The 13316-nt window shown below is 45.4% G+C and overlaps 1 protein-coding gene across 1 annotated transcript in view; it reads left to right on the top strand.

The window, feature by feature from the left end:
- The window catches only part of ANTXR2 (ANTXR cell adhesion molecule 2), a 108526-nt gene extending 104555 nt beyond the window's left edge, over positions 1-3971 (top strand). Inside the window, exon 17 of the mRNA XM_065685549.1 lies at positions 2089-3971. Within this exon, the coding sequence (XP_065541621.1) occupies positions 2089-2127 (39 nt within the window). The 3' untranslated portion in view covers positions 2128-3971. The remainder of the gene's footprint in view (positions 1-2088) is intronic.
- Positions 3972-13316: the final 9345 nt, after the last annotated feature.

The raw sequence follows: 13316 nt of genomic DNA, 5'->3' as shown, positions 1-13316 counted from the left end.
ACCATTAAAGAACAGTGAGAGAGCTACAAACAAAAGTAGAAATGTTGTATCAATGGGTAAATTGTAATATTAATGAAAGCAGACAGGAACTACTGCAATTGCTCACTACCTGTTTTCTGCCAGGGTTTTGCAGTCTTGATTTTCCATTGTGGCATTACCTTGGGTGTGAACATCCTTACTGTCAGGGTTCACGTAACATCAACTTTGTTGTTACAAGTGCTCAAGCTGCACAGCATTTCTGTATTTTATGCTCCAGAAACACTTTGCTTCTACCACAGAACTCATTTTAATATGTTTAATTAAAAAAAAAAGAAAACCAAAACCTTCACAAAAACACAAAACAAGCAAATGAAAAGGTGCATAAAGATGCCCAGGCCTTCAAAGGAACCTCTTGGCACTAGTGATCACTTCTGCATAATTGTATGGATGGTAGTAGCCAGAAGTTACTACAATTACAGCACTCACCTATTCACTAGTTTTAATTATTATACATGTGAGAGAAGCAGAATCAGGAGTAGAGTGTTAGGAAAAGAACTGCCCTGATCGGAACACTGCCCATTCCATGCCAGTCATGTGCAGGTGCCAGGTGAGACTTGCCCGAACAATGCCAAATAGCTCTGTGTACCATCACGCTCCCTGTTAACCAAAGCATTTAGGTTTTTACATTATAACATCAGGATGAATAAATAAATAAATGGAACATGAAATTCAGCCCTAATTGCTTTTGATAATTCCATAATCTCTGAGCTTTAAGAAGAAAGCAGTAATTTTCCCTGAACCACCTATCTTTGAAAAGAAACAAGGATTCAAAGCATAACCACAACTGCCTGTTCCAGTTTACTTGGCTTCATCTTTGACAGGTCTCTTCTAAATAGCTTCACAGACACAGCAATTTCAAAGTCCTTAAGTAGGAAACAAAGGGACAGAGAACAAAAAGCACACTTGGCTTTTTTCCTTTTAAGGGACTTGCACATGAAATCCCTCTGAAGTATGTGAAACCTGCAGCCCTACATGCCTCTGTGGATGTCTGCACAGTGCAGAGATAGCCACTGCTACTGCAGACCCAGTTAAGGAGTCACAGCTTGTCACAGGCCACTGGGGTAGGATTCTGTGTTCCAAGGCCCACTCCATGGAGACTTTGTGATCCATAGAGAACCTCACACCAGAACGTGCAGAACCAGCCAGCGTGCACTCATTGTCCCATACACACTGTCATACAAGTCCTTAATACTTGCATGTCATGTCTTGAAGAATGGCTTTTTCCAAAGGTGGAGAGGTCATCCATCACAGAGCTCTTCCCATCCCAGAGAGAAAATGTGCTAGGTCATGCTGCTGTGCCCAGGAGAACTGTTGAACAAGGGGAGCTGTTCTCTCGGGAGCCCACCCTACCTCAAAAACTCACTATCACTTTAGGCATTTAAATAAGCCACTTGCAATTTTCAGGCTTTACCTAAATGAATAAAAAGGGCTTATGATTTTTGCTAGTGGATTTGTTCCATTTATCTACACCAAAAGCTGTCAAGACTGATCTAGGCCTGTTTATGGAAGAATGGTATTTACTTGAGAATAGCATCAGGAGAAACCACTTTTCATTTTGGTGCACAGCAATCTTAAGGCACGTAAGAAAAGAGTTTATAGGTGCAGAGCTCAGGTTATTGCTAATAAAACACTGTTTCCAATCAGCAGCAGCTCTGCTAACTAACAGTCACGTTCCTCTGCGCTGCACTGTGTGAGGATTTGGCTCAGGGGGAGATCTGTGGGGAGGATCTGCCTTTGCCAGGATCTTTCTTTACCATGGTTAGAAAGGTTTGAGTTTGCTCACTGCAGTTACTGAGATTTTGTAAATGAGCCTCACAGAAGACCTGAGAGCATTCAAAATGTGCTTTCCTAACATTGTAAATTTGTGAGTCAAATGTAGTGCCTCACTCTGGATAATTTCCATTAAATCTTAAAAGGTTTTTCGTGGATATGTTATTTGCACAAACACTGGAATTTAAATTACAGCTATCTAATATTCAGCATTCAAACATCTCGGTTGCATGTATTACTCCACCAATAAGAGCTTCTCTTCTCTTTTCCCCCCATCAGGGCCGATGTATCAACTTCACCCGAGTTCAGTCTCAGTAGAGGAGGAGAAGAAGGTATCAGGAGGAAAGACGGCCACATTGCCACTTTTCAACTGAGCGGAGAGAACTAAGCACTTGCTCACCACATTCCTTGGACCACCTTCAAGCCCAACCCATAAGGCTTCCATGTTCCCCATGCAGGAGCCGGCATCACCGTACAAGCTCCTGCACTTCACCCCAGCATGTCGATGCTCTGTGACTGGGAAGTGCCAAGCAATGAAGCCTTGACTTGCAATGCCCATGCTTCTCCAGAACACACAGAACACGGACACCAAAGATGATGACATTTTTCTAGTTTTGGTATTTTATGGGGTTTTTTTTCTTAAGGACTACAAATTCTCAGGATGCAATGTGCTTTTAGCAATGATGCTGAGTTTCTCCAGTACAGAGAAGGCACGTGGTATTTAAACAGGGACTACTAGCTAAGGGCAGGGTTAAAACCTCCTACCAGGCTAAGCAAGAGCTGAGTGCCTTACAGCCATGTCAGATCACAAACCCTTGCGAGTGAGTCTCCATCTCATTGTGCCTTACAGGAACCTTCTGACTGGAAATCTTGTCACTCTAACACTGAAAAGTGCACACGCATGACAAAATGTAGACAGGGTGCCTCGAGGTATTGGTAGCAAGCAAGACTTTGCCCTTTAGTTTTTGAAGACACCTTTCTTTCATTATGCACCCAGGACAGGGAGAAAATTAATAGAGCGTTATTCCATGGGAAGACAGCCTGTAACCAGGGATCTTGAGCACAGTTTGAGGGACTGATGCTTCAAGACCTTGACACTGGGGCTGGTGGTTTTTCCCCCTTTCCTGCATTCACAGTTCAGTAGCGCATAAAACATCATCATCTATAAACATACCTAGCAGTCCTAGAGCTTAGCTGTTTTTAATCTTTTTTTAGATTAAAAAAAGCAGTAGCCACTAAACTGGTATCTCAGGGTTCTCCCCCCACCCCCAAATCTCCAAGGGCTCTTCAGCGTCACAAGCCAGCAACTCTCTTTGCATGAGAATTTCAAAGTTTAATTAATATAATTAAAGGCAACAGCAAGCAGCAGCCTGTGAAGATTTTGCTCATCTTTTTTATGCCTTTTGACATTGAATGACCTATTACTGTATGTGCATTACTGGGTTTTCAAGGGGGCACTGAGCACTGGTTGGGATTCAGCAGTGGAAAAAAGACCTCCTTCCATCAATGGAGAAATTAAATGTAGGGGATGCCGGCTATCAGAAACCATTGACAATGTATGTATTCTAATTTTTTAGAAAAACCAGTGTCGTGTCACGTCGACAATGCCAAATTATGTTAGAGTGAGCGGAAACACTGTGGGGGAGGAAGGAGGGAGCAGCTGAAGAAAAAGGCTCAAATGATCCAGTCACTTTCGATACTGTACTTCAGATGCAGAATGGATATTCGAGTCGAAACCTGACAAAGTGCGCCTGCTTTGATGGGAACTGGTATAGACAATGACCAGTGGCTGGGTCAGTGGGATGTCTCTCTGTGAGCAGGGAGGCTTATCAAATGACACTAAAAATAAGTTCAGCAACCGTCACGTTGGAGGGGAAAAGGCAAACATTTCACATTTGGTGGGCACAAATGCGCGCAAGATGGAAAGAGCAATGTGAAGCATTGTGGTCTAATTTTCTCCTTTGTGCTCCTCATTGGAATTGCAAGGGACAGAAATAAGTCTCTTGGTTGATGTCCAAATCTGTGGCACTGCCCAAAGAAACCTTTACATGTATCCACTCGCTTACCTCTTTTGCTTGACTTTATTTATGTCACTGGTAGCCTCATCATCAACAGCCATGTGTGCACATAAGACTATAAATAAAATTATTAGCTAAGTTTCAGGCATTATTTCCTCTTCTTCCTCTCCATCTAGCCTCCTATTCTCATTTTGCCAGGTCACCCTCGATACCAGCTCCCAACAGACCGCTACCCTGCCCAACACCGGCCGATACAGCAGGTACATCAGTCACACATTCACAGGTCAATCCAGTGCCCACAGATATGGCTCATCCTTCCTCTACCTCATGAAACCACACCTTTGAACCCACCAGCTGTTGGCTGGGGACAGTGCAGCCTACTTGCATAAAAGAGATTGGTTTCATCCATGATGCCCAACCATCCACAAGTCTTTGGCTTGTTTCAAGCCACCTGTGTGTGCCTTCCAGCTGCACCACTCAAGATGGAGAACCAAACTGGGCAGGTTTGCTAGGACACAAGTGAGGTTCTGTACCACTCCTCCAGATACTGAGGCAGCAGAAGCAGCCTATGATCAGACACCAAGTTAAAACCCTGCTGCCTCTTACCTTCCCTCCATTTGTAATGCAAACACAACACTTGCTGTGAGCAAGTGGAATTGCCAGCCTACATTTTGAGCAGTGTGTTGTTTAACAGGAATCATAGAATCAAACAGGTTGGAAAACACCTCTAAGATCATTAAGTCCAACCATTCCCCCAGCACTGCCAAGGCCACCACTAAACCATGTCACTGAGGGCCTCATCTACACAGCTTGTGAACACTTTTAGGAACGGTGACTCCACCATTCCCTGGGCAGCCTGTTCCGTCATCCTTTATCCTCTGTAGCTGTCTAGCCATGTTCATTAAAAACTGGAACCTGCAATTTTTCACAGAGTGGCTGATACAAAACAAAACCATATTTCAGGTATCTGCACTGATTTTCCCATCTAATTGGCATGATAGTACAGCATGTTATACTTCTTATTTAGCTGAAGATAATAACGTAAGAGTTTCATTATTGTACAGCATGGAGTATGTCACAAATAATTGGGGGGGGGCAAGAGGCACAATGGAAATAATACTGTAAAACCCACTGATGCAAAATGACACAAAGTGGGACTTCCTTTGGCACAAGAACTCAAAAGGGTGATGGGTTCAAACTGAAAGAGGGGAAGTTCAGGTTAGATGTAAGGAAGAAGCTCTTTACTGTGAGGGTGGTGAGGCACTGGCACAGGTTGCCCAAAGAAGTGGTGAGTGCTCCATCCCTGGCAGTGTTCAAGGCCAGGTTGGACAGAGCTTTGGGTGACATGGTCTGGTGTGAGGTGTCCCTGCCCATGGCAGGGGATTGGTACTGGATGATCTTAAGGTCCTTTCCAACCTAAATCATTCTGATTCTATGATTCTATGCTCGAGCAAACCTCCATCAGTAGGTTCAGCAGAGTATGTTCCTTGCATGTGTTCAAACCCTGGGGGTCTCCTTACAGAAAGACCATGTCCTGAAAACACTGCTGGGATCTGTTTTAGCCACCATTAAGAGAAGTAACAGTCTCCTGAAAAATTAACTGAGCACAGAAGTGATCCAGAAAGCATTCTACATGTATAAATCCCACAGTCCAAAATGACTCTTAGCAAGATGTGTGGTCACTGGTATCTATTTCCATGTCAAATAGAGCCTTAAAATACAGGTGACAGAGCAACTACAGGCACTGGGTGATGAGACCCTTCACATGCCAAACCCAGTTAGGAAACCTCTGATCTTTTAAAAAGTGCCCTAAACCTGAGACTGTGGTTTGGTCTCTAGAGACTTTACACTGAGAAGTACAACTTGCTTGAGGGGTTCTGTGTTTTAAGCACAAAGATTAACATAGAGCAAAGAATAAAATCTCCATGGCCATGTACAAATGCCCTGTAGGGTGGCACCGAGAGGTGCATTTCTCCCCAGCAGCATCTTGTTTCACATCCCTGCCAATGCCCTGTATTGGAAGTGCTCAAGGCCAGGTTGGATCAGGCTTTGAGCAACCTGGTCTAGTGGAAGGGGTCCCTGCCCATGGCAGGGGGTTGGAACTGGATGAACTTTAATGTGCCTTCCAACACAAACCATTCTGTAGGATTCTATGATTGCTCAGACCCTGAGCTTTCATTTGCTCTATTGCTGAGCCCCAAGTTCTGCCTCAGTGGTGTGGACAGTCATACCTCATGCACAAAGGCAGTGTGGATGTGCAACAAAAGGGGAAGTAATTCCAGGGAAGCAACTATTAGTTCCAGGAGACCAGAAATCTAAAAAGCTTCTCATGCAGATGCCACCAGCTACACTGAAACCTGGCAGGGTACTGCTTTAACACTCCATTCCCCAGTAACCTGGGATGTCTGCAAGCTCCTCAAACATGACTGGGTCTGCAGGAGACACAAACACCACTCTAGAAGAATCTCTCAATTCTGAAGGGGTTTACTGATGCTCCTTTTTACTTGATCATGTGGAGAAACAGAGCACACACCTCACTACCTATGAGAGCATCACCAGTAGCAAAAGCACACTGGTGAAAATGTTTGGGGTTTTTTTTTCTCTGAAGAGGGATGGACCAACTGGACAAAAATACTACCAGCCAGTCCTCACAGAGCTGCTGTTACCATCAAGACAAGGCAAGGAACAGGAGACATGAGGATACCCTAAATATAACAAGGATAGTTTTATTTTTTGCATTTTAGTAATAGCAGAAATTAATTGGTGAAGGGGTGTTTAAAGGCAAAGAGAACATTATTTTTTTACTGTCTCAGTAAATGGCAAGTCTTATTCACATCCCTGCCCCATGATGTGATAGACTTCTAGTACACCATTATCCAACTTCTTAGAAATCTGTGGTGACACAGGACTGCCCTGGTAAGTGTTTTCACTTGTAAATGTGTCCTTACAATTCAAATCATGTTGACATACTCAAGGGAGAAAAAAAATGCAAGTTGAAATCCCCACGTAGGGTAGGTTTTACCTTTGCTTTTCCTCCCTGCATGTGGCAAGGGAGCAGGGGAGAAGGAAGGCACATAACAATAACCTCATATGTGAGTGCAGTAGCAAGGGATGCACCTTGTTCAAGCCACCTTCGCTGCACGTACATACCATCAGGCAGGAAAACACACAGATTTTCCAGGAGCCCATCTACTTGGTGTAACAGGAAGGTTAAAGATTCCTTCCAAGTCAGAAGTTTCAGCCTGACACTACCAGCAGAAATAAGCAGGTCACCCACTGCTGAAGCCAAGGTGGGTTGTTACAGAAGAGCAGCATTCCCTTTCAGACCTCTAACAGGGAGGCTTTGTCATTTATCTGTAGCAAAGAGAAGAGTATCCAGCCCAAGCAGCTGGATTTGGAATTGACACCACCAAATTGGCAAGCCCCAGATGTCAAAGGAGGCAGACGCACCATACAGAGGAAAAACTAATGCAGGTAGAAACACTGGTCAGGACTACAGCAAGCAAGTACTGCATTTGCTAATGAGCATCTTCTAAATACCTCTTGTGCCATTGCAAAATGACTTAATGCCAAAATCTCTAGTAAGAGCCTTATCAGACCTGGCATGTACTATTTTACTTCACAAATCTGTTTTGCATTGGCTCAATTAAAATTGTTTTATATTTTTGGGTCTCATGTAGGTGCCATCTGTTTAACAGTACAAGTAGGTCCTGTGATGCACTTGTAAATTTTCTGCTGCAATAAATTTTTTTATCTATAATGGGGGATTTTGGATACAGGAAACTGCCCGTATTCAGTGATTTTTTTATGGTTTTGGCAGTAAACTTACAACAATTCTTATCGTGTCACAAGGATGGCTCTGCAGCTGATGGAAAAGCAAAGAACTGATCTACATGTTTGCACCAGAGTCATGTTATTTATTTCATACTTAAGTTTTTCACTTCCTTGTTTTGTAAATGAGCTTGTTTTCCCAAACCGGAATCCATAGGATTGCTCTCAGCTGGTTTCCTATGTCTGCAGCCACAGCCTTCAACAGAACTGCTTGCACCACACATCAACATCTTCACCCAAGTAACCATTAGTACAAAGGTTTGTAGGACCAGGAAACAGAACTAAAACATTTCTTTACACTTTGGGGTCTTTTTAGCTCTTATGTCACAGGAACTGAAATGCTGTTCCTACATCACAGTGAACTACAACAAAGCCCCAAGCCCAACCCACTAGCTGCTTTTCCTTTAAAAAACGCAGCCTCAAATTCTGCTGCTAAATTCTCCAATATGTTGCAGCAGGAAAGTATTTGCAATGACAATACTGCAGTTTGTTCTTAAGTCCTCAGTTTTGCTCTACATTCGAGAGAGGGATGACAGATTTAAGCACACAATTTTTATGTGAAGAACTGCTTTTTTCCATACGTGGTCAAACACTTCAGCCACCTGCACAGCTGCTTTAGGATGCTCAGCAGGACTGTCCCACAGTGGATATCAGCAGAAAGAGAACAGCTCATTGTACCATAGTACCTCAGATGGACTGTAGTACCTTGGCCACCTCAGCTGATGCTCATTTTCCCTCTCACATTCGCTTTACACTCACCAAGGATTGTCTTGCTCAAGTGTGGCACAGAGCAGAGCCCTCTGCAGCAACTAGAATGAAAGATGAAAACTTATTTCTAACACCACCTTCTTGTAGGATACCTTCATAGGGAAATGGATGTACCCTAAGTACCCTTCTCATCTATTTCTGGGCTTTACTATAACTGGCATCAACCGTGGAGAGGTTCCTCCTTGGCCAAACATGTGCTTTAGCCTTACTCAAGACCCCAGCAGCCAAGGATCACATCAGCTGAGTGAGCACCAGCCACGTCCCATACTCCCATGGATAACTGATGGCACATGGAAACCCGTCTGCTCTGGCTGCAGTGCCAGAGCTCAGCCTCTCGTCTACCAGACATCAGAATGCCACAGCAAGGAGCCTGTACCACTACAACACAGTGGCACAACAGCAGTGAAGGCAGCAGCCCAAGATGCCTTCACTCCTTCCAACACCCTCTCCATGTTATCCATGCCCTCAGCAATTCCAGCTGCTCAGGGCATTGTCAACACCCAGAATACAACATGTCTGTTGACAGAACTGCAAAATGCTGATTAAATTATGTGCCTTAAGCCAACCTGGGTAGAGAAAATTAATTGAACTGCATAACTGATGGGTTCAGTGTTACCTTGTTGGAATGGGGAGGCTGGGCTATGTAATGCTTGATGTCCTTTTATTTGATTAGGCAAATTAGGAAACAACAGTGTGAAATGCATTATTGTACTAATATGATGTCCAAAATGTGAATCTCATTAGAGCTCTGGCCTTGATGCTTTTTTATTTGTTTCTCTGTAAGCTGAGGAAGAATAAGTATGCCAGAAACACACATTTTTGAAATTACAGTGGAATTGCTCAGTACTAAACATCATATTCTGTACAGACTTTAGTCACTGCCCCATCTCCTCAATAAAAGGCATTTCTAAGCTTTGGAGAAATTTATTGCAAAATGTACCAGAAATGGAGGAGACACAGAGTGTGGATGAGGTTGGAGCCAGAAGGAGTTATCTGCTGATGTAAGTCCACTGAGAGCTGAAAGCTGGCCTGGAGAACAGAGGCTCTGCGGGGAAGACCCCATGGCAGTGGGGCACTGGAACCCCAAAGGAGAAGAGATTTGTGTGCAGAGCACAAATGTGTTCTGCAAAACTCACCTTGTGTATTAAGGCTATGTGGGGAGAAAGAGGGAGGAGAGAAGCAGGGATGATGGCCTGAGACAACAGCAGGCTCTTCTGGGGAAGGTTTGAATTCAAGGTCACTCTGGAATACTGGGGGAGAGCAAACATATGGCGTAAAGGTAAAACAACACTACATTTCATCTGTAAAAGGGTCTTACGAGAAGAGCCAGTTCAGGTATCAGCTGGTAAAGGGTCACTTCACAATACAGCCCTTTCAAATTGCAGTTCAAACTTGGAATTAATTATCCTTTCACTGTCTTGGGTTTTCTTTTCTTCTTTGCTTCACATTAACTGCAGCTGAAATTATTTTAAAGCGATGGTCTTGAACATCATGTCCTTCAGCTGGCCCTGAAAATCCATTTTCTACGGAAAACCTCCTTTCTTTTCCAAGATTTCTGTGAGTGTATAAAGCTCATCGAGGCTCTGGTTGTCTACGGGTGTCAGATGCTCCAGTAATACCCAGGTGCCTGCCTGCTGGCCCAGCTCCAATACACTTTATTAGTATGAACAGGCCAACTGGAAAGCATGTTTAACTCCTTCGGCTTTCAAGGATCCAGCAAATGGGGGATGCAGTGAGCTGGGAGCACTTTGTACCCCATTTGCCCTGCACCGGGGAGGCCCAACAGGCTCTAAAAGCAGAGCAACAGTTCAGAGTTCTCCCCTCCGTTCTGCACACTGTGACCAGGGCAGGGGAGTGGACACGTGAACCCTTACCTTGGGGATGAATTACTCCTTGGATGTTGCAGTTATGGCCCCATGTCTATGCATCCAAAGAAAACACTTTATGCTGCCAAAGCATTACATAGTCTGGTAATAGAGAATTAGGGAAGAGCTGGCAAGTGTGAGGTTTCCTGTCACTGGGATCTCAAACATACGGAGAAAAGATGAACGTGGGGAAGAGCAAAAGGAAGTTTTGCCCTCTGCAGAACAGGGTCCAGAACCCTCAGCAGTTAAAAGGAGAAGAGAGAGGGAAAGCTATTAGTTCTGCATTCCCCCTGAAAGGAAATTCAGAGTCACTGTAAGACCAGGGAGATAAATTAGGTGCCAAGGAAAAGCTCGCACAGTGTTGCTGCAGTGCTCTAGCTAACCAAGCTTCTTCTATCAATTATGTCCTCCTGTCCTGGTTTTGAGCAGCAGCAGTCATTTTTCTCCTTCTTAGGAGCTAGTACAGTGCTGTGTTTTGATCTTTTGGCCTTGGAGCAGTGGTGATAACGCCGATGTTTTCAGTTGCTGCTCGAATGTTTGGTCTGGCCAAGGACTTTCTGAGCCTCATGCTCTGCCAGGGAGGAGGGGAGGCCGGGAGGAAGCAGAGACAGGACACCTGACCCAAACTGACCAAAGAGGTATTCCATACCACAGCACGTCATGCCCAGGGATGTAACTTGGAGGGACCCGGAAGGGTTGGGACTGCAGTGTTGGACGAGGTATCAGTCGGTGCTCGGCTGGGGGGAGTGGGGCGAGTTATTGGTCGGCTGGTGTTAAGGTGTTGTATTCTTTCCTCTTGTTATTTCCTTCATTATTATTATTATTGGTGGTAGCAGCAGTGATTTGTGTTATACCTTAGTTACTAAACTGTTCTTATCTCAACCCGTGGGAGTTGCATTCTTTTTGATTCTCCTCTCCGTCCCTCCAGGAGCAGGGGGAGGGCAAGAAGGGGGGGGGAGTGAGTGAACGAGGTTTGTGGTTGGGTTCAAACCACGACACCTCCCCACTCCCCAGAGATGCCACAGTTCTGATTCTGATGCAGGGCCAATAGCCAGGCAGATGGCTCCTGGGGAGCATCAGCTGAGCCCATGGATGCCTCAACCTCTGCTGCTACCATCCAGTGCTGCTGTGATGCAGCTGGAACCATTCACAGTGTTCATTCTAGTGCCAGGACAGGACTGTATCAGAGAGGTTTACTTGACTGGGACCTGATAATCTTTAAGGTGAGTTGCCCAGACAAAGCCAACAGTCAGTAAATTCACATTGGGTGGTGTCTCCTAACAGCCTTGCATACCAGCAGCAACATCCACTGCCATCACCTCACAAGGTCATGCTCACTGAGCTGTCCCAGATCAGGCCTTTTTCTCCCAAATCAGCCCAAAATGCATTTCACTCCTCTTCCTCCTAGGGATGGGGCTGTGCCCTCTGGCATAAACCACATCTAGAGGAACTTGTGCACCTGCACAGAGTGGAGGAAGACTTTCTAGAGCAGCTGATCTGGTTATCTCCGTCACCCAGATGTTGTGTTCGGGGTGACTGGTGGCACCAGCTGACCCCTTCTCATTCAGCTAAAACACACCCATGGCTCTGCATTCACCAACAAAACATTTGCAGGGCAGAAGGACTCCCCTTTTGTTTATATTTATTTCCCACTGTGTAGCTGCTTCAACCAGCAGCTGAAGTTTAAACAGGACTGGCTTAAAAGGTAAACATTTCTAACAGCTTTCTCATCAACTATATTAAATACAGTCATAAAAAAAAAAGCTCCACAATATTTTCTGTATTTGCTGAAGGATGATGTCCTCCTTGCCTTAAGCGTTTGCCAGATTACTCATAAACCTGGACCATATGCCACTGCAATTTACTGATGGGCCCAAGCTGTTTTGGTGGATACAAAATCCGAGGGGATTAGGGAGGCTCGATCCACGCTGAAAACAGAACAGCAGCGGTGGGGCAGCTGCTTGCTCTCTTTGCTCAGTCTCAATTTAGGTCAGTAGCCATGGACCGCCCAAATGCAGTGCTCCGGAGTGGGGCTGTGCCATGCCCAAACACATGGGGGGACTAGACCCAGCCCAGGACCCAGCACCCATCCCCACCACATAGAATCACAGAATAGTTTGGGTTGGAAAGGACCTTAAGCATCCAGTTCCAACCCCCTGCCATGGGCAGGGACACCTCACACTAAACCATCCCACCCAAGGCTCTGTCCAACCTGGCCTGGAACACCACCAGGGATGGAGCATTCACAACTTCCCTGGGCAACCCATTCCAGTGCCTCACCACCCTCACAGTAAAGAACTTCTTCCTTAGATCTAGCCTGAGCTTCCCCTGTTTCAGTTTGAACCCATCACCCCTTGTCCTATCACTACAGTCCCTAATGAAGAGTCCCTCCCCAGCATCCCTATAGGCCCCCTTCACACACTGAAAGGCTGCTCTGAGGTCTCCACGCAGCCTTCTCTTCTCCAGGCTGAACAGACCCAACTTCCTCAGCCTGTCTTCATACGGGAGGTGCTCCAGTCCCCTGATCATCCTCGTGGCCCTTCTCTGCGCTTGTTCCAACAGTTCCGTGTCCTTTTTATGTTGAGGACACCAGAACTGCACACAATACTCCAGCTGAGGTCTCACAAGAGCAGAGTAGAGGGGCAGGATCAGCTCTCTCAACCTGCTGGTCACACTCCTTTTGATGCAGCCCAGGATACGGTTGGCTTTCTGGGCTGCGAGCACACACTGCCGGCCCATGTTCCTTTTCTCATCGACCAACACCCCCAAGTCCTTCTCTGCAGGGCTGCTCTGAATCATTCTATGATTCTGTGATTCTATTATTATATATATATGTTCCTTGGCCTGCAGTGGGGTCTGCTTTTCAAGAAAAGAAGGGGGCAGCTCAAGTGCCTGAAACAGGTCCCTCTGTGGGCAGAAGTTACCCACAGCAGAGGTGCTCCCAGTTAGCCAACGCAATCTCTCAGCTCTGGGCCTTGGCTTCTCCCTAAGGAGACTGATACTCCCATGAAACATCAAGTGACAT

Source organism: Lathamus discolor, chromosome 1, assembly GCF_037157495.1.
Source record: "Lathamus discolor isolate bLatDis1 chromosome 1, bLatDis1.hap1, whole genome shotgun sequence".
Taxonomy (NCBI): Eukaryota; Metazoa; Chordata; class Aves; order Psittaciformes; family Psittacidae; genus Lathamus; species Lathamus discolor.
The sequence above is the reverse complement of the archived record's forward strand: the minus strand, read 5'-3'. Positions and strand labels throughout refer to the sequence as shown.